Raw genomic sequence first — 22262 nt, 5'->3', positions numbered from 1 at the left:
TCCACGGGCTTAAAATCCGCAGCGTTTTTGCCGGACGCGAATCCGCGCCCCATAGGGATCCATTGGACACCCGCAGGTAGTTAAATACCTGCGGATGTCATTTTTCCCGTCAGGCACAGATCCGCGTGCGGGGGAAAAAAAAATGGACATGCTCCATTTTCGTGCGGGTCTCCTACGGGGACAGCTCCCGCAGGCTTCTATTGAAGCCTATGGAAGCCGTCCGGACCTGCGGGAGACCCGTACCAGAATTAAACTCACCTGCTCCGGACGATGCGGTTCTTCCCTTCTTCGCGGCCGGATCTTCTTTCTTCGACCTGGCGGACATCCGCCGGGCCGAAGAAAGAAGATCCGGCCGCGAAGGAAGAAAAATCCACTTTGTTCGGAGCAGGTGAGTTTATTCTGATTTTTAGGCCTCATGTCCGCGGTGCAGGAGGGACCCGCTACGGATTCTACATGAAGAATCCACGGCGGGCCTCATTTTCCCCGTGGACATGAGGCCTAAGGGTCTTTGACATGGGCAATAATATTTGTCCAAGCGTTCGTTCACCTGATCATCTACCCGTGTGAATGTGCCCCCGATCACCCAACAAATGCTCTTGCCTCCAAGTGGAACCAAAAACACATTGCCCCGTTTAAAGGACATGCAAGCACCCTGGGTAACTGCTGCCAACAGCAATGGAACTAAATCCGCCCGAATGATTGTACCAGCTATCATTCAACACATACGGTAGCCTCATCGCTCACCAAGCTCCAATCAACTAGCAAAAAAAGGAGACAGTCGTTCCCGGAAAAAAATCTGCCATTGTAAAGAGAGCTTTAGACATAAACAAGCCGTAACATGAAGGAAACTAATATCTCTACCAGATCTCTACAAGACCGTCCAAGACGCTCGAAGACTCCCCTACCAACAGACAAGTGCTTTATCCTTTTGGATAAGGTCACTTGCGCTAACCGAGGATCACAGATTCAGATATCTTAATAGTGGTCACCTTATGTATAGATCCTCCAGCATCTCCGAGGAAGACCACCGTGTGCGAGCCTTCCAGTAATGCGGCTACGGCGGTGAGACTAGAGTCATTGGTGAGCAGAGGTGAAGCGATGACGGGGACGCGGCTGGCAATTGGGCTGGGTGTGTGATCTCCTCCACATGGAAAGTTCTTAGGGGATTCCTGAAGACAAAACAAATAGATAAATTATCGAATATCCAATATTGAAGCCATATTTTTCCTCATGTAAGATAATGGAGTCTCGAAGATGGATTCTACTTTTACTGTCCACTGTCTTCAAGGGGTTGCAAACTATGAATGGCCAATCCTCAGGATAAGTCATCGACAGTAAATTGGTGTTGGTGCGCTGCCTAGGACCCCTTCCAATCAATGGTTTGCCAGGTTGGTGTGCTTGTTCACCGAGCTGATTTCTGCAGGAAGAAGACAGCTCTGTTCTTACTATAGTGCCCAGGCTTGGTACTGCAGGCAAAATTCCCATTAATTTCAATGGGAGCTTGGCCTGCAATACCATGTCTGGTTACTACAATAGGAATGGAGTTGTCTGCTTCCTATAGAATTAAGATCTGCACACCAGTGTACCAGTCCAGCAAACAGCTGATTGGCAGGGGGTGCGGGCAACGGACCCCCGCCAAACTACTATTGAGGACTTATCCTGAGGATATGCCATCAATAGCATACAACCCCTTTAAGTCACGAAAACATGGTTTTTCAATAGGAAATAAGCTACCGTAAATTCAACACATTCTCAAATTGTTAAATCAACCACATCTCCACCCTGTCCCAAATCGCCTTACGTTACCATTTCTACTAGTGCTGGCCTTGAAGAGGATTAATAGATATAAGGAGACCTGAACTTCAGAAAGAAATTTTATCCAAACACATACCTTCGGTAGTGCGGCACACTTTGAGTTGACTCCATACTCAATACCAGCCTCTTCTTGACTTTCCCCCTTGCCTAACTCGGTGTAACACAAGACTCGTGCCTTTTCAATTCGGTCTTCTATGTCTTTCATCTTAAAGGAACAGAGCGCTGTCCGGCTGCTGGGAGATGGAATTGGACCTTGGCTGGCCGAAAACACCACAAAAAGCTCTCTGTTCTTAGTCTCCAGATGAGCCGCTTGTGCTAGGTTGTAACCTTCACATACAAGAGGAACTTCCACATAGGAGTAGAGGTGAATGTCCGTGCTGCAGACACTGCCAAGATATGTTTTGTAGTCCATTTGGGATTTCGATCCACGACGGTAAAACAAAAAGTAAACATGGCCTTCATTGGAGAAGACTCCCACAAATGTGTTGTTGTAATCCGAAAAGTCGCCCACCACAAGTTTGCCCAAACCTTCATTGGAGAACACAGATGGCTTTTCCAGCTGCCGTATCGTAATAGGTGGGATTCCACTAGATAGTCGCGCAGTCAAGCCCCGGCCTACAAAAAGGTGATCAGCATGTTGTGTTCTCTCAACAATCCCTACAGTAGTGACTTTGGGATCATTGGCCGCCACAAACTGGTTGTCACCAGGGTCCTCTGTGCGGTAAATGATATTAGAGATATTAGTCAAGTTCCTTTTCTCGCAAATTCCTTGAAACACGTGTCCACAGGTCAATAACTCTCCACCGTGCGTGTTGACCGTCAAGAGCTTATTAGAGTTGTGGGTGTAACTGGCCTGCGGACAATCTTTAAGTTCTTTAAATGGAAGGCACTCCGGACTGTCCAAGACTGGACCTGTTGAATCCTCTGCCAGAAGCTGAAGGTCAGGAGACAGCTGGAAGATCCAGTTGACTGCCCCAACGTAGATAAAGCCCGAGCCAGGGTCATATGCCATATGGTTGAACGTGACATTGGGTCGGAGGAAGTTGGGAAAAGAGGAAACAGATAAAGATAGGCAGAGACAGACGAGCAGGGACTGGGCCAGATCCAACATAACGATCACCTTGAAAAGGGAAAAAACATACAAGAGGAAAATATTAGTACTACAACGTAAAAAGTTCACTCATCTTCTAGTCATGGAAGCAAAAGGTAAAACGGGCATCAGCACAATCAGCAAAAATAAAATGTGAGGCTCTGCCAAACATTGCTGGCACAGATAGATAGTATTTATAGGAACTGATAAGGACTTTACCACTGACTAGTATCAATATGTCAGTTGCAGGAAATTCTCTGGCCAAGCCATATTCTGTGGTTTTATGCAAAAAAAAAGTTAAACTTTTAACATCGAACCAACATCTCAAAGCTTTCCGTGGACAGTAATATTCTGCCGATAGATCCCACCAATGGAAGACCCTTGCGAAGGTCTTGCCGGTCAGGGAAAACCAAGACTGGACAATTATCATGTTTGACCATATTGTTCCCAAGATGAGAGGTATCGGACATCCAATCGTGTCCCCCATTCCATAGCTGGACACAGGCTTGAGACCCCACCCATCCATAGATAATATAGTCAATTAAAAAACACTCAAAAAGCTGGGCATGAGCAGAAAATGTCTCGTCATATTGGTACCTTGCATATGGAGGTCTGTGGCGTGGACCATAGACTCACTAATTAGGCTGTTGAAGACCGCAGGCAATCACAATGACTACAATCGGAGGTCAACCTTCTTCGTTACGCTTTTTGTTTTCTTTTTAGAGAATTGTGCTCTTATTTCCATAATGACTCAACCTTAAATACCACAGAAATCATCTCATTTAATCCGAGTCAGTGTTGGGTAAAGCATGAAGGGGACGTTAATCTTTTTGCTTAATCCAGAAGGTTTATAGGTCAGCAAATCACACAAAAACCAAGACGCGTTGAGTCACCTAGACCAGTGTGTCTCAACTCCAGTCCTCAGGGACCACAACAGGTCCTGTTTTCAGGATATCCTATAGTACAGACACCTGTTGCAATGTGTGAGGGACTGATGATAATTACATCACCTGTGCAATACTGGGGAAATCCTGAAAACACGACCTGTTGGGGTCCCTGAGACTCGAGTTGGGGAAACACTGACCTATAGCATAGTGTATAGATACCGTACGGACGCTTTTTTTTGGTTGAATTCAGTATGGAAGTTCTGGAACACACAAGGGTCCTACCAAAGAGCCCCTGGACCCCTATGAGGGGTAGATATGGGGTTAACCATAGCAATGCCCAAATGTTCATACTTTAAGTGAGGCGAGGCTACTGGTTAGCAGTTCTGTGTAATATAATCGGGGCTTAGTTTTGCATCCAGGTGCATGACATCAAACCATCCCGGGTACAGATCCTACAGGCACAGACTGGTCTACGGGCTGATCCTATCTGCAGAAGAACATAACCCTAGGGTCCCATCTATGGGAACTGGAGGTGGCGGGTTTAAAGGTTATCAGAGACCTAAACTGATCAGATATGTCATATCCGCAGTGCTCTGCAGACAGATTAGGCTTTTGTAAACTTTTTCACACCACAAATATCTGCCACACGTGTAAGCATATCTTCACTGACCACTGCTACGTGATTAGTAGTACTGATCGTTAACCCGCAGTATAGCCCTCACCAATAGAGTCTCTAGAAGCGCTAAGAAAAGTACACATCGCAATTACAGAAAAATCTAATTAAAGAGAAAAAAAACATTAAACAAGTCCTCTAAGGGTCCTTTTTAGATGAGTCGATTCGCGTTTGAACGAGCCAGTGATGTCACCCCCAAAGATCTGGAGAATCGGGGGGTCCTGCGTCCCCCTTTTCTCTTGACTGCATGCTCACTGCACTCCCTGCAGGGAGGAGGAGTTTGAATAGAATGGCGGTCGGGCATAAGCAGTGCTACTTCATTTATTTCAATGGAGCTGACGGAGATAGCGAAGTACTACCGGTAGCGCTTGACTATCTCCAGCAGTCCCATTAAAAAATGAACAGAGCTGCACCGCGCATGCGTGACCACTACTCCATTCAATCTCCTCCTCACTGTAGGGAGTGTGGTGAGCCCATAGTGACGAGAAAAGGGGGGCAACTGGACCCCCATTTTTAGGAACAGTGAGACCCCCATGGATCCGAATTTTATCATCCATCCTATGGATTGGTGATACAAATCAATTTAGGGAACAGTTTAAAGCAAAGCCCCACCTGCTCAGGCATCACTAGTTGAAATGAAGGGGATTCAAAGAAGACGGCCCTGGAAAAAATATACTTACAGACATGTGTAGAGAAAAAATATATATTTTTATAAAAATAAAAATAAATTCCTCACTTTCCGGCTTATAATTCCTCCCTTTTTAAAAATACCTCTGCTTGTTGTCAGTGATATTCAGGTGAATGCGAAATTGGTCCAAGAAACGCAAGACAAATAGGACTTTTGCAAACCTACGATTGGCCTGTGAGAGTGATGGGATTTGCGAGAAAATAGGCCTCACTGCTCGTGCTGTTTTACTAGATCCTCATGTCTTCTAAGACTCCTGAAGATCATGGGAGTAGGAATGCATCACTCTATATTATGTAGAGTGCCACTCAGGAGCCTGGGAAAGCAGGATGATGACAGTCACATGGAGAATCACCCAGCTTTCCCAATACAAAAAACGAACAAGTCAAGGCTGAATGCTTTAATATAATCAGCAGTGAATTAAACGTAAAGCTCGGGGTGACTGGGAATTAAAGGGTTCTTGACGGATTCTTGCGGTGACAACTAAATAATACAGCAGCTCCTTTATACTTTCATGTCTGGAAAACCCCATTGTCTTCGAAGCAGAACATGGAGCTGACTGGAGTCAAGTGCGAACCTGTCCTGTATGTATACAAGAGAACTAAGGCCTCCTCCCTCGTCTTGGGGAAGCATTAAAAAAAGCAAGGTATCCCCCCCTTCTTGTACCTTTAAGATCAATGTTCAAGACCAGATTTTATCAGTACGTATATTAGGAAGCGCAATAATGTCACTAGAGCGCCATCTATATATTCATGGACAATCCCTTTAAGTCTGCTTCAGTGAAAGTCACCGTCCGTAAATTACTGTCCGACAGTGAAACTGCTATTAGTGCAAAGTAGTCCATATGTGACACAAAGGATCGCAGCGACCGCAGAAAAATGGGGGATGGGATCTTGGGACTGATAATCTTGGCGTTTCAACCAATGAAAACTGGCGTCAAAAATGTACAGTATTTACTCAAAAGGATTAATCTACTACCGGGAGAATTATGGTATTTAGGGATTAGATTGGGTTCACATCAGCGTTTTGTTTTCCCAGTTTCTTGTTCCGTCCTGAAAGTTGAAAAACTGAAGAAAAAACAAAACAAAAAAAAAAACAAAAACGGATCTCTGTTGATTTCAATGGTACTTATATAATTTCAGTTTTGTCAGATTTCTGCGGTTTTGAAGAAATTAAAAAAAAAAAATGCTGAGGCCCCATTCACGTCCGCACCAGGCTCCGGGTTATTTTGGTCGCTGAGTTCAGACCTCAGGCTGAACGTCGCCCAACGGACCCCAGTGACTAAAGCGGAGTTTTTCCCAATGAGATAGCTCAGCATGTTGCGCCATGTTGCCCAGGATTTTCCGTTAAATCTACGCTGGTGGCCCAATCTGTGGGACTTTTTTTTCTCAAAAACAATTAAAAAAATTTTTTTTTATACATTTTATTTTTCGGTGTTGGACACAAATGGAAAGTATTCAGTTTGCGTTCCGTTTAATACAACTGCGCACATTTAGTCGTAAAACAGAAAAATTAAGCTGCATTTCAAACTAAAAACGGATCATGCGCTCATTCACACGGACGGATTTAATTTCGGTCTGTGAAATATGCAGTTTTCATAGACCAAAAATGGTATTTACTGCGTAGTGTTTTTACCGTAAACAAAAAAAAAAAAAAAAAGGAAGGCGGCCCCATTTATTTTATGCGTAACTACACAGTGAATACGCACGCATCATACGTGCGCACTGCATATTTACGCAATCCCTTCTATTCTAATGGGCCATTTCAGTCCGTAACATGGACCATAAAAAAAAACATGGACCATAAAAAAAAACAAAACATTGTGCTCCCCCCCCCCCCCACACACCCCACACACACACACGTGAAAAATGCAGCTCTGAACACCACAATGCAAATCAATGGGGTTTCAGCTCTGCCCATTACGTGCGTAATACGCAGTGTGAATGAGCCCTAACTGGTGAAAACTGAAACTAACTTTTTTTGATCCCAACAGAACAGAAACTGAAAGCTTTCTGCTGGTTTTCGTTTTCTTTTAAAATCAATGGCAAAAAAAATAACTGAATTGTTCAATTCCGTCCATCTTATCCAAACAGAACAGAGGAGGATATACTGATGTGAATGAGCCCCAAGACAGTATCTGGGTATATACAGACTATATAGGACCACTCGTCTCGCCGGAGATCTTTTGGTCTAACTTGAGATGGGCAGCGCTGGGTTACACATCATTTTCTCATGCGCCAAGCTGGTGCCCGGGCGGTAACAGATATAATCCCATTATTGCAGTTATCCCATAACTCGCCCCCCCCCCCCCATACAACAGGAACAAAGAAGGAACAGGACAGGTACTTACAATCCGGGAAATCTTGCTGTTGGCGAAGCCCCTCCACTTCTATACACAGCCCATACTGACAGCATGGAAACAATAGGCAGATGTGTGTACATGGGGACCGGGGGACACCCAGAGGAGGGGGTCTGCCCACGAAGAGACGGAGCAGAAAGTGCAGAGCGCTGTGTTATTGGCCAGCTGCAGCCCCATACCCCTCCTCTTACTCCGACAGCATCTGCCACATGGGGGACTCTGGTGACATCCCGGCTCTGTGTGTATCCCAGTGTCTTCGAATAACTCCTTCTAGACCAAGAAGCTGCAGATCATCCCTCCGTCACAGGAAAAGGGACAAGTAGACAAAGAGAAGGGCTGGGAGCCAAGTCCCAGCTTGGGAAGAGAGCGGAGCATTTCCATGAGAATGATTAATTATTCCCCGCAATCACCCGGCACATTACGGCCGCACTGCCATTCCTCAACAACGTCCCTCTGTCCTATGGAAGCTGCGACTACTCCGTGCGTGGATATCCCCAAGGAGAAGTGTGTGTGACATCATCCCCCTGACCACAGCCAGCCCACCGCCTTCAATTAGGGAACCTTTTAAATCCCACCAGCCACCTAATTGTCACTTATATATCTCCACTAGATGCTGGCGCCCGACCAATTCTCTAATACAGACTACGGCCGTCTCCGGCTCCATCAGTGATTTTATACCATAGGGGTGTGAAGACTGAGAGGTGGACAACACATGCGGTGAAAGTTTGGGTGGATGTTGGAGTTACATTGCGTTCTAGGGTTTAGCTCTTGTGCAGCGCTGCCACCATACTGGGGGGCATTCGTCATACCATCTACAACAAACTCATAGGACACCGAAAATATTGTAAAGTAGAAGAAGTCACCATCTAGTTTAGTCTCAACACGTTGCACCAACAGTAGCGGTGGATGGGCAGCATCAGTGGTGGTCAATGATGGACCAATCCACCATGGTGTCTTGTTGCCCATACAAGACTATTAGGGTGGCCGTACACACAAGAGATAGATCATTTGAGCCCACCGATTTCAGTAGGATTGGCCAATAATGTACTACATATGTGGGGGGGCGGGCTCCCAATTCTTTCCAGATGTAGATGTTGGGGATATAGGAGAAGCGATCGGTTTTTGACATGCCACTGCTTTTGTTCTTTGGAGACAAGGAGCTGCCAGAGGCTTCTTAATTCCTCTACATACAGAGCACACGCCTACTCCGCTGAGCCGAGGGTACACATGTATCTGGATGTCGGGAGAGGTCGCTGTCCGACAGCTATCTAAAATGTATGGACAGCCCTAAATGGTTGGACCGAGGTAGACTTTTATCAGCTATCAATAGTGATTTTGGAGATCTCACCACTGGGATCTCCACTGATCCTGGGAACCAGGGTCCATGGCTCCCACCTCGTTCACATGAGCGTATTTTTTTCATGCAATGTGTGATCGAGTCAAGCCCTAATAGTGACCTGCACAGTGGCCCGTATATTGGCCTCTGGCCGGGCAGCATCCCTACAAGCATTCCCCTCAGCCATTTTCAGGATTGGTGAGGTCTCAGTGGTGAGACCCTCAACCATTAGGCTTATCACACAACTCCTTACAATGCGCCATCATCGGTGGGGCCCACTGCATTGTCTCCAGATGTAGAATTAGGGACCTTATTACACTGGCAGACTTTCTACCAGGAACAAGTGCCGAGTGACATTTTTCCAAGTTGATCGTCACTTGTTGAGCTCCACGGAGCGCCTGAACGATTGTTTAATACGATTGTGCAGGCGCATACAGGTCCACGGTTCTTGGCAGGACATCGCACTTTACAAGGGGTGATGTGCTGCTGACTGAAGAGGATTCTTGGTGCCACATAAAAGATGAGGTCACCCAACAAAAGTTTGCCCATGTCATAGGTGCCCAGTGGCACCTTCACATGGGTGAACGAAATCATATGTCCACATGAAAAAACGGTTTTCCAAGGGGGCAAAATCCTTATCCGGACCCGTGGCGTTAGAAACTCCACTTCCAGCCGAATTCCGATGCCAGATCGTGTGGTATAGACCCTCTTGGTGCTAGTCATGCCAAGGCAGGAGGCTGGGCTGGCCGTTTGGCTAATCTCAGTCCCCTTTTTAACACAGCTGATGCAGCGACAAAGATGAAGGCAACAGCCAGCCCCTGTGGTGATGGGTACAGAGGGTCCATACCAGTTTTAGAACTGTGCAGTAAATGGAGGTTCTGCCACAGCAAGCCCGGGTAATGGCTTCACCTCCTTTAAAGTCCTTGTCACCACTGAACAGCACCACAAACGAAGTAAGGGTGCTGTTTGGTGACGTGATGGGGATCCAGGGGTGTTTTAAAAAAAAAAAAATTTGTTACATAGTCATACATTTGTATATGTTTTTTCATGGACATTTAACGTACATAAGAACCCCAACATGAACATCCCCGTGAGATGAGCAAGTGTGTACAGAGGCCGGCGTACGAAAGGATCCGGTACGACATAGGAGATCCTACATTATGTACAAGACGTCCGGTTCGGCATTACCGACGGGCACAACAAATGATGGATGGGTAAGGGAGGTGAGACACTGCCTTTCCCACACAGAAGCAGTTCTCAAGCCTGGCAGAGACACTGACCTCCCCCGCCCACCCTCATGCCTCCGAGCTTGATGCCAGTACAAGCTCTGAAAGCCCCTCTTTGTCCAGGGGGCTCTGATAAGGTCTCTGTGGAACTAAAAGGATTTCTCTACAAACCATGAAAATAATTGGGACATCGGAATAATGACTCACTAAAGCCACTCTGCGAAGTGACAACATTCCTCGACCAGCGGCGGATATACGGGAGCTCCGAGAGGAAGACTTTATGGACCCCTCAGTCACGGACATCACAATAGTTAGTGGGAAGTGAGCAGTAAATCTCAGCGGGGGGTCAAAGGCTTTTTTTGACGGAACAATTATCGTTCGCCGGAGGCAACAATGTCGCAGTCCGCTCGATTTAACAGGATCGTACAGTTCGCTGTATCAGTGAATGAGAGCGACGGGATGATCGGTGTTTAAACCGGAAGAGTAGCAAACAAGCCGATTGTACGTGTAAAAGGGCTTTAAAGGGCTAATGCCCACAAACGGATTTTCGCTGCGGAATTCACCGCCAGACGCCCGCCGCGAATTCTAAACCAATGACAGTCCATGGGCATGCGATAGTAAATGATTCTCCCTTGCCCACTAGCGGAAATTACCTGCAATTTTCCTCTCGCGTGGGGGGGGGGGGAGGGGGGGGGTGGAGAATCGCATGTTCTATTCTGTCCGGGAAAAAAAAAAAAAAATTATCGCAGGGACGGCTTCCATTGCTGTCAATGGAAGCCGTCCATCCAGCAATATTCCGCGCAGTGGGAACTGCGGAGAATTGCAGGAATCCGTGTCACAGCCCATTGCCGGCGCGTCATGTGCTGTACCTATGCATGCATGCCAGCTCGCCGGCCGAGACGCTCGCGGCGGATCTAGAGAGGTGAGTATGGGGTCTCTGTGGGGCGCCGGATCCAAGATGGGAATACCTCTTTATAGTGGAGATTTCGCAGTTGGAATCCAACGAGGCCGTGGGCATGAGCTCTATTGGCCCGAGATATACACAAGTAGCAGAACCAAGATTGTCGCTTCGTAGTGTACTATGAAATCACAATAGCTTATCAGAGATTTCCATACAACTGCAGATAAATATATACAGTTAAGGCCCTTTTACACACACGTGTAAACGTGTGCCCATTGTGCACTTTTCGCCCATCTCTGAGTTCAGCTCAGCTTAAAATCCATTGTCACTGATAAGAGGGACCGCACGCTGAGTTCTCCGCAGGCAGAACTGATAACATTCTTTCTGCTGCTGTCCCGCTGGAGAACAATTGTGATGTATTTACAGAACAGACCACCCGCTGTTCTCTAAATACATGCAAACTAAGCTAGTTAATGGCCTGCATTTTTTCTTCTAACACACTTATAGACTTTAATGAACAATTCTGATCCATGAAAACAAACGAAAAGAGGACATGCTGTGATTTTTTTTTTCAAAGTACATCGGTCTGTTTAAAGAAAAAAACACGTTTGAATCCATCATTTTAATTCAATGGAGCCATGCGCGGTCGGTCAGTAAAAATACAGACTGAATACGGACAGAAAATATATCCATGTAAATACACCCTTAAAGGGGTATTCCCATCTCAGCTTTTCATAGCTCTTATTGAAGTGAATGAGTGCCACGGCAACAGCGTATGGCGCGGGGGGCTATTCTGTTTATGTAGCTCCCATTCACTTCAATGAGCGCAATGAAAACCGTGGTGGGCTGAAGCGTTTGACTGTCTTTACCAGCCGTGTAGCCGGTAACTATAGCAGCGGCTTCCCAACTAGACTGTGAAAAGCCAAGATGGGAGTTCCCCTCTAAAGAGGTATTCCCATCTCAGACCTTTACCATATGTCCACGGTGTATGCCATAGACATGAGATAGCTGCCACCCACGTGGTGAACTGGTCCACTCTTTCAGGCTCTACAAGGTGGCCAGAACTGGTCGGGATTGCAGAAATGGCTTTGTTATGCTGTTTTTTGTTTTTTAAACTCCGACAGAAGTCAATGGGAGTTCCGGACACCGTTCCGGCAGAGCAAGCCAAGACGATTCCTAAACGACTTCCTACAGGACTTACGAAAACTGCGCAGCCCAGCCTCACTCTGCTGTTTCCATCATCCAGACCACCTCCTATAGAGTGGTGTTCACATCTCGGCCACCGATCTGATGACTGGGGTGAGCACTGCTGTCACTTCAATTTACACCAGGCACAGCGCCATGCATTACATAGTGGATGTGCCGGGTATTGCAGATCAATCCAATTCACATGAATGGGGCTGGGCTGCTCTCAGATCATGTGACTGATGATGTGACGTCATATGCCTGAGAGGTGGTCGCAGAGCTCATCTGACGCTGAAGGTGGCCTCTTCAATCAGCTGATCAACAGGGATCCTGAGCGCTGGACCCCGAAAAGCAACTATTGATGACAAATCCCGAGGATAGGTAATGACTAGTGTAGTCGCAGATAAACTTTAAGGCCGCCTGCAAACGAATGGCTTTGCATTGCGGAATCCGCGGCGGGCGTCCGCATCGGTTCCTAGAGAAGGGCCCCCTTATGACGTCCATAGGCCTCAATAGGACATACGGAGAGGGTCTGTCTTACTGAGACTCCCCCTCTAACAGGCAGCAGCGTATATAGAGCTCCGCTCCCGACTTATATAGCACCAGCGCTGTAAAGAGATCATTGCTCACATCTCTGCCCTCATCGGGGCTCGTGATACGATTTCCTCATCTCAGACGCCCTTCGGCCTACTCCATAGGAAGCCAATTAACTCATCAGTGTATTTTTAGAGAGTGGGAAAAAGGCGAAGCAATGCCAACCAATGAGTCACTGCCCAATGCCGCTGCTACATACCGAGGACCGTCCCGGCAGCTGCTCCCCCACCGGTCACAAAGTGATGGCATATACTTCCAATAAGTCATCACTTACTGCAGAAATTTGCGCTTTTCTGCCACACTCGGATTTAGCCTTGCCAACGGGCAAAAGCTGCATGCCGAATTCCAACATACTTCTGCGCAGATCATCAAGAAGTGACCTGTCCATAATTCACATGCAGACGCATTGGAATTCCGTACATGGATTTTGCCCATTGACGAAGGCAAATCTGTGGGCAGGTCCACCTTGGCAGAGTAGCCACAGATTTCAGCTGCAGTTGTGCAGGCGGAATCCGTGTGGTGGATCGCACTGTGTGAACATAGCCTAAGGCTACATTCATACGGGCAAGCGCTTGCCAACGGTGTTTCACGCCGATGCAAGGCAGTTTTAATTTTTTTTTTTTAATTAACCCGTTGCATCGGTTCTGTGAAATTGCGATCCTCAGGCGCTTGTTTCACATGCGTCAGAGGATCCCAAGCGTTTCCCATGCGAGGTCTTTTAACGTCCCATTGCGAACGGGCGAGGTGTTCCGCGGGTGCGTCCAAAGATAGAACATGCTGCGATTTTTATCCTGGCACTATGGCGCGAGAGGTTGCAGCACTGAGTGTTCCGTCAAAGGCCAGTCAGTGTAAAGGGAATGAGCTGCAATACCAGACCCAACCTGTGGCCAAAAGTGGCGCCTTTTCTGTAAAACAAAACAAACAACTCTTAATCCTGGACAATCCCTTCCCATCTAGATCCCTGTCAAACACCACAACATGTAACCTCCATTATCATCCATCTGCACACAAATATGGTTGATATTTAACCCCTGTGGGTCACTGCGCTGCAGAAAGGCCCCAGCCAGCAGTATTTGTGCACTTGCCCTGGGGAGGAGAAGTCCCTATCTTGGTGTTTGAGCTACTGTTTTGGCTTTTAATCCCCCGGTACCTGCTGCAGACAGGGGAGGAGGAGGAGGTGCGGAGTCCTGACACTTCAGAGCGCAGCAGGAATCTGTCTGGTGGGGCGGGGGTCCCATCTGCATGAAATGATTTGTGTAAAGCAAACAGTCATATTAGAGATAGGGCTTTGTGGGCTAATCCTTGTAATCACCAGCTCAGCACAGAGGAAGGATAAGCCGCCACCCCATTCCTGCACCTGGCGGGCAGCCCCGAGCTGTATATATATAGCGCCGCCGTATACCGCAGTCTTATACAATCACACCAATTGATATTCTGCCAAGTTAGATTTTTTTCAGCTAGTCCTAAATTTTTCCCCCTGGATGGGGGTGGAGAAGAGCTTCCCATAGAAGGCCAACAAGTCAGTTAAAGGGCAGGTGGTGCTAATATCATTGATGACGTCTCACATATGACGCAAATAAATGCAATCCATTGTAATCTATTGCTCCCTGTTATCAGCCGCTGACAATAAGGGCTCCTTACCACGAACGTATTCTTACAGCAAATTCTGCGCATGGGTTTCTCGCGCAGAATCTGCTGTACCAATCTGCCATAGACTCCCATGCTGTCACACATAGTGCAGCGTGCTCTACCTTGGTGCATAATACACGCCAAGATAGCGCATGGCGATGGCAATACGCAATGTACTTGCTGCGTGCCGCTCGACTGTCAAATGTGGCCGACATGCAGCGAATTACGCTTGCGTGCAGCCGCCCTAATTCTTTTCATCACGGGGGCTTACAAGAAGCCCTGCCTCCATGAGGACTACTTCATGTCCCACATCTCCAGTTCTGAGAAACATACATATAATCAGACGTCCTGTGACAGTTTGGTCATTCCGTGTTTGCATCTGTACACAGATTTCTATAGCCCTCAATGAATTCAATGGTGAAGTAGCCAAGGCTGGGGCACACTCACCCTTGCCAGCTTGTACAACTCCACTGATGCGACTATGGCTGCAGTCCAAGACTTTTGGGAGTTTTACCATTAATGATTTATCCTCAAGGTAGGTCATTACTACTTGATTGACAAGGGTACACCACCCAGGATCCCAACTGATCGCTGAGCGGCTGCCTGTGGGGAAAACACTGGAAGCAGACAGCACTGTATGTATTGCAGTGGCCCAGTTTGGTACTGCAGGCACAGCTCTAGTTGAATTCAATGTGAGCGGTGCCTGTATTAACAAACCAGGCCGCTGCAAATGTTGACAGCTCTATCTGCTTCCAGCGCTCTTGGCACTGACAGCAGTGCCAGGAATTAGATGATCTGTAGGGATCCCGATGGGTAGGGATCCCAATGATTGGGACTTTTACTATTGATGACCTGACACCACTTCTTGGCCCCATTATCGGCCAAGATGTCTGCAGCAATTTTCTAATTACCCAATTCTGTGCACTGCTCTGCAATTGGCTAGTACTGTTCATGTGAGCAGCTCTGGCCAATCAGAGAGCAGGTAGCGTGCACTGGTAGTCAAACAGTACCAATACACTGTGGGGATTAGGTAGTCTGAAGATTGCACTGGCCATCTTGAAGGGACGAAAAACGGGACCTGGAATTGGCGAAGTGAAGAGATTGCAGAGAATTTTGCCATAAAAAAAAAAAAAATGCAAAATTTGTCCCAAAAGGAGGGTCATTTTAAAGCCCTTTTACACGGGGTGACAATCGGGCATGAATGTTGTTTGCCCGATGATCGTCCTGCATGCACACGCCGTGATCAACCATGTAAACCGGGGTATTAGCTGTTGCCAACTGCCACCTGTATGGGGGCTGACGATTATATTAGCAATCCTCTGCTCATGTGAACGGCAGTAATGAGACCAATTAACATGCTGTTGATTGGCGCTCAAACAGGCTGAAAATCGGCCCATGTTAAAGCACCCCATGTCTAGAGATTTCCAATCCTATCATACAGCATTAACCCCGACATCGCCGATCCTGGTACCGCCTCGCATCGCAGCAGTCTGCACACACTGAGCCCCTCTATCACATCACAATGCAAACTCATCAGCCACCAATGCAAATCAAAGCCCAGGAAGTGACTAAATCCGATAGAGACATTCTGAGGATTCAGGTCATGTACTAATGTCCCCTCGCAGTCGCTGGCAGTGGGGGATGGGCGATTTATCTGTGTACTAGTCATTCAGACGCACACAGAGGTGACAGTACCAATCATATGATAATAATGCCCCTCTGTGGGTGCGATATGAAGAGAATTAGGAGTTTTGGAATTAGCGGCCATTATTATTTAAAGGAATCGTTACTCCATGTTCTCCTCATTTTTCTCTAAACTAAGGCCGGCTTCACACGGGCGGATCTGCATTGCGGAATCTGGAGCAGGAGTCCGTCTCCGAGTTCCGCAGCAAATACCTTCCATAGCATGCTGTAGAAAAGGGATTCATCCTGCACACGAGCGGAAACCAATCGCGGTTTTAGTTCAGGGAGGGAAAAGAAAAAAAAAAAAGAGTGCAGCATGTTCCATTTTTGCACGGACGGCTTCCATTGAAGTCAACGGAAGCCATCTAATCCATGGCCCTTCCGCAAATTGACATTGCGGACAGGTTGCGTATGCCATGTCTTCGCTAGGCGAGGACGCGGGAAAATCAGGAGTTTGAAAGAAAAATCTATACTGCGAATGTCCAACAGCGAGTTGTGCGAACCATCCGCAGTACAGATGCAGAAAAAGGCAGGTACATGCGGACGCTGCTGCCAGGGCCGGAGTCCGCTGCGGAATTCCACCTGCCCGTGTGCAGGCAACCTAAATCGCATGTCAAACTCAAGGTCTGCGGGCTAAATCAACGAGGATCGGTCAAAGAAGGACTGGCCCTCTATTTTCCTGGAGGATGCAACCAGCACATGGCACCAGCATAGGGAGTGGCAGCCATTGCCACGCTGCTCAGCATCTCACAGGTGGGGGCACAGCTCTGCCAGCCCTACCCGGGCACCATAGCCACCCTCCAAGGTAGGAAGTCTGGTGAAGAGGTGGTGGGGGAGGAAACCCCATCATAGGGCACAGAGCTCTATGTTAAGTAGAAGTTACATTCAGGGCTCATTCACATGGCGGATGCAGTTTTGGCCCGAGGACTACACAGCATTCTCACGGGCCAAAACGGTGCGCATTCACTGAATGTGCAGGTTTTTTGCGCGGGGATTTCACGTCCTCAAAAAAAAATTTAAAAAAATGAAGCTCCCATAGACTTCTCCTGCCTTCATGTGTAAATATGCAGTGAAAGGAGTCTGACACCCCTGAATTCCATGAAGAGGTGAATGTAAAGAAATGGAGGATTTGCTGCAAGACCGCCCAACAATCAGGGGGTCTCTGAGGTAAAGTCTGTAGTGGAGACATATTGGGCCTGAAATATAAGACATGTCCTGAGGAGAACAGCTACTGTTGCCCATAGCAACCAATCAGTTAACACCTTACATTTTAAACTAAGCTCTGAGGAGATGAAAGCTGGAATCTGATTGGCCTCTGTGGGCCAAACTCAAGATGAGGAGGAGGGCAAAAGAGTGGATGCCAAAATCTTCACACCAGAGTGGAAAACCTATCTGGTCATAGAGATAAGGAAAAGCAATGCTAAAACCTATTAGGGGCCCATTTTCTGTTCGCGTGCAGCTCGTATCTTTTACCGACTAAATACAGTCAGCATGCAGACCCATTAGAGGGGTTATCCAGGGACCGTAAAAACTCCCCCGGAGCAGTAGAGTCAGAGCAGTCACTGCCGGCTCAATTCAGGCGAGCGGTCGCGTATTTTTTTTGGCACAGGTGTAATACCGATGACACACGGAAATAAAAAAAATAAAAAAATTATATATATAACACATGCAACAAGCATACACACATGCAGTAATAAATCGGTCCATTTTTCCACACAGCAAAATCGTATATGTCCATGTGAATGAGCCCTAATAATTATGGCCGCCTCCGGAGACTAATCATGCTTTCTGGTGCCATTACGAATATCATTTGTCTCCCATCTTTTCCACTGTTTTCCTATCATAATGCAAGCTAATCCTAGCCCTCCAGGCTGAATACCTATGACAACCCCTACGGGCACAGTACTGACAGCAATCAGCGATGATCACCTTCCAAAACATATCATGCACCTGACTTATGGCATAAAGCAGTGATCTCGGACCCAGTGTGACACGACCGCCGCAGGCTGGACCCCATTGTGTAGCTACACCCCTAAGCGTGACACGACCACCGCAGGCTGGACCCCATTGTTTAACAACACCCCTAAGCGTGACACGACCGTCGCAGGCTGGACCCCATTGTGTAACTACACCCCTAAGCGTGACACGACCACCGCAGGCTGGACCCCATTGTGTAACTACACCCCTAAGCGTGACACGACCACCGCAGGCTGGACCCCATTGTTTAACAACACCCCTAAGCGTGACACGACCGTCGCAGGCTGGACCCCATTGTGTAACTACACCCCTCAGCCTGACACGACCGCCGCAGGCTGGACCCCATTGTTTAACTACACCCCTAAGCGTGACACGACCGCCGCAGGCTGGACCCGGTTGTAGAAGATTAAATAAATCCAAGAATCTGCAGAAATACAAATATTGCGTTGTTTAACCATTCACGTTTTTTTTGTTTGTTTGTTTTTTTACACGGACAAGTTTAACGCCTGAGTTAGTAAATGACAGAACTCGGAGCCTATAAAGTGAGCGCCGCCATTCACACGTGCAGGTTTTTTTTTTTTTCTGATGACCCACATTAAAAAAAAAAAAAAAAAATTTAAATTGCACCCTGCCCTATTTTGCTCCATATTACAAAACCAAATTAGCCATTAAAGTTTATAGGAAGGTGTAAAGCTGCAGTGAGCAGTCATGATGCAGGTGTACGCACTGCGGATTTACACATGGAGGCAGGAAAAACATCTAAGATCTTCTTGCGCTTTTTTTGTGCACGCGAAAAATGCAGTAAATACGCACACAAAAAAACCCCACAAAACCAACAAAATACACAGTTTAAGTGCATGAAAATCAGAGCTTCAGAGTGAGTTCTAGCACTTGCTGCCCAGCTGGAGGTTGAGAGCTGGGGAGCGCACTTAGAGGGGGGCTCTATTACTACTGGGGCCACTAAGGCGAGCACTATTACTGGGGTCACTAAAGGGGGAACTATTACTACTGAGGCCACTAAAGTGAGCACTATTACTGCTGAGCTCACTAAGGTGGGCACTATTACTGCTGAGCTCACTAAAGGGGGCACTATTACTGCTGGGGTCACTAAAGGGGGCACTATTACTGCTGGGGTCACTAAAGTGAGCACTATTACTGCCGAACTCACTAAAGTGAGCACTATTACTGCTGAGCTCACTAAAGGGGGCACTATTACTAAAGGGGGCACTATTAGTACTGAGGCTACTAAATAGGGCCTTATTATTACTGGGGTCACTACAGGGGGCCCAATTATAACTGGGGTAAAATAGAAGATAACAGCCTAGCACGCGGCACAAGCCTGCAAAAGAAATGTCCTTATAGCGAATAAGTGAAGACGGTCTATTTCAGTAAAACTGCCAATAAACATGTTTCAAGTTATTGCTGGTTTTATTGAAATTAAGGGGCTCCTTTGCCGCGAAATGTGTTTAATTGCCGGTTCTATTGGAAAGTAGACCGCCTTCACCCATTTGCTTGTGTCTTTGGAGATTTGTGCCGTGTACGGGGCTTTTACCTGTGTTTCACATGGTTTCCCCATTCCCCTCCTTTGGGTTAGGCATTGAACCTGGTTGGCAGCACCTACCTACTTCTCTTGCCCCAGGCACATACCCGGGTTTGCTCCACTTCCCTTCCTATTATAACTAGGAGCACTAAAGGGGGCACCAATACTAGTGGTGGCACTAAAAGGGGCACTAATACTACTGGGGCACTGAAGTAATGGTGGCAAGAACATACCTCGTGATAAGCCATGTCCCCAACCATACTCCCTTTTATCGTGGATGTTACTTTTTGTGGACGGAGGTGGCAGCGGTCTAGCATGTGCACCACTCCCCAATTTACATGGGCACTTGGGGGCGCAGTTCTCAGGGGGTTGCTTATAGGCGGTCAGGGCATGCTGGGAGTTGTAGTTTAACTGCAGTTGTAAAGCAACACGTAGAAGATCTCGGATACAGAATAGTCAGCCTTCTACGAATATAATCCGCCTCCAAAGAAAGCCGTAGAGACAGGCAGCGATAGAGCCGCCCCGCGATGTTGTTTGCTTCCCGATTATCCCCTTGTGACGACAGCCTGGGATCATACGGGAGAGTCAGGTGTGCGCTCCTGGAGAGACGGAACCGCCGCGCTCAGACACGTTCTGCAGGTGTGGGGGAGGGGAGCCAGAGCAATCATCTCTGCCGAGGACCACAGAGTGCATCTCCAGAGCCAAGGGATTCTACGTAATTATCCCTGTATCATCATACAGGGAAAGACAAGCTCAGCAGGGAAGCAGTCAGCAAGGAGGAAACATACAAGTAGAAGAAACCCTCTTCCTGGATATTCCTGCTCTCCTATAGAGAGAGAATAAAATATGGCAACCAACAATCACAGCTTTCCTTACCGCCTTCTCCCACCGTTCTGCCTGGTGTCAGTCTTCACTGTAGTTCTAGCATTCTATTCATAGAGCAGGATGATCAGTGTTTGAAAGTAAATATATGTACAAAATTCATACTAACATAGCACAAGATTATATTGAAGGGGGTCAATGTGTTCAGACCCCCACCGGTCGCTAAAATAAAGTGCCGCCCCCCTTCAGCTATGGATAGGGGGTAACTTGCAGTTGTGCTACAACCCCTTTAACAGGTAACTAAACTTTTTAAAAACTTTTGACATGTCAAAACTTTTGATCAGTGGTGGGCCGGACCACTCATCGCAAAAACAGACGGACAGACACGTTGATCGAAGGGCTCAGAGCGGTGTACAGGCTCCATAGAAAGTCCACGGCGCACGTAAATGTGGCGACAGCAACGGGCGCAGCTGTCAGACGAGTACTTCTGCCGTTTTGTTTTACTGATTGAGAGGGATCTCCGTACCCGGCTCCACACTGATCAAATTTCTGACATGTCAAAAGTTTTTTAAAAGTTTTGTTTTACTTTAAGACCAGATCTTAGGGAGTCACTGATACAGGAGCTCCTGGTCAGTTTTTGCGTACAAGAAACAGCGCCATCCTTGCCTATGGCGGTATCCGGTACTGCAGCTCAGTGAATGGGCTGAAAATATGGACATATGAAAGCAGAAGGATTGATGCTTTGAAGGACCTTGCCGGATGATGGAATCATTTCTACTTAGCACAGACCAGACGCAGGCGGTCCCCTCTGCCGGCAGCGTGCGTCCACCGCGTGAAGTCGAGCGAACACACCAGTATACATTTCCTTCCTTTTAATACAGCAGTCTGACTAATGGACCGGCTTACAATGGAGCCGCCACCTGCTCCCTGCTGCTTACTTCCAGAAGCTCCTGCACCCCGCGAGGCTGAAGACACAACACGCCTGGTAACTGCCAGGCTCACCGCTTATCAAATCCGGTAATAAGGAGATTATAGCTGCGGGGAGGTCGTTACAGGAACAACTTCTCACCTCCACCAAGAGCGGAACCGCCAACGCCCAAAGCCATACAGCCGACGCTGCCTCTAACCGGGGCGATGCGTCCAAGTAATTGCTGCAAACCGTTAATTCAGGCAGTCGTCCCGCTTACAGGAGGCTGCGGGCAGAGCGAGAAGTCGCTCGCTTGTCAGAGGCGCTCAGCTTTTAGCTCCCCTAAAGACTATCAGCCCGTGTGAGCTATGAATGAATGAATGTTTGTAATGAATGAACGCGGCGGCCAGAATAGATCTGCGGCGCGCTCTGCCTTCATTCTCTGAACGACTATCGCTCTGGCGTGCAGAATAGGAGTGCGAGCGCACAGGACTCTGGAAAGAGTCAGATTTTCGGCTGGCACATCAACTTTAACAGCGGGCACCACGGGAATTAGGAAGCAGGAGAGTACGAGAAATACAGCCCCCGACTACCTGTCACCGACCCTAAAGGACGACCCAATTCCTGGACTTTTTTTTTCTAGTGTTGATGACCCGTCGCTCAGATCCCCACCAATCAGATGATTCCCAAGGGCCGTTAGTGCAGAAAGCGTTGACCATACCACAGCTTCGTTGAATTCAATGGGTGCTGCGTTGCAGTACCAATCCGGCCACTGCACTATGGTCAGCGCTATCTGCTTCCTGCGCTAAGACAACGACCCTGCGCTGATCCGAACAGCGGGTCCCCGACGATCATCTGTTGAGGTCCTGTCAGTCACCAATAGAAATTGTATTTCTTCAAGTGCTGGAAAAGTCCCTTTAAAGATCTAAGGGCTGCAGTGCCGATTCAGTTGC

At 47.6% G+C, this 22262-nt stretch overlaps 1 protein-coding gene across 1 annotated transcript in view; it reads right to left on the bottom strand.

Annotated features, from left to right (window-relative positions):
- The window catches only part of PLXNB3 (plexin B3), a 77164-nt gene that overhangs the window by 43729 nt on the left and 11173 nt on the right, over positions 1 to 22262 (bottom strand). Inside the window, exons 2-3 of the mRNA XM_066580597.1 lie at positions 1892 to 2935; positions 990 to 1169 (exon numbers count right to left, since the gene is read on the bottom strand). Of these exons, the coding sequence (XP_066436694.1) occupies positions 990 to 1169; positions 1892 to 2926 (1215 nt within the window). The 5' untranslated portion in view covers positions 2927 to 2935. The remainder of the gene's footprint in view (positions 1 to 989; positions 1170 to 1891; positions 2936 to 22262) is intronic.

Source organism: Eleutherodactylus coqui, chromosome 10, assembly GCF_035609145.1.
Source record: "Eleutherodactylus coqui strain aEleCoq1 chromosome 10, aEleCoq1.hap1, whole genome shotgun sequence".
NCBI lineage: Eukaryota > Metazoa > Chordata > Amphibia > Anura > Eleutherodactylidae > Eleutherodactylus > Eleutherodactylus coqui.
This window is presented reverse-complemented; position numbering and strand designations above follow the sequence as displayed.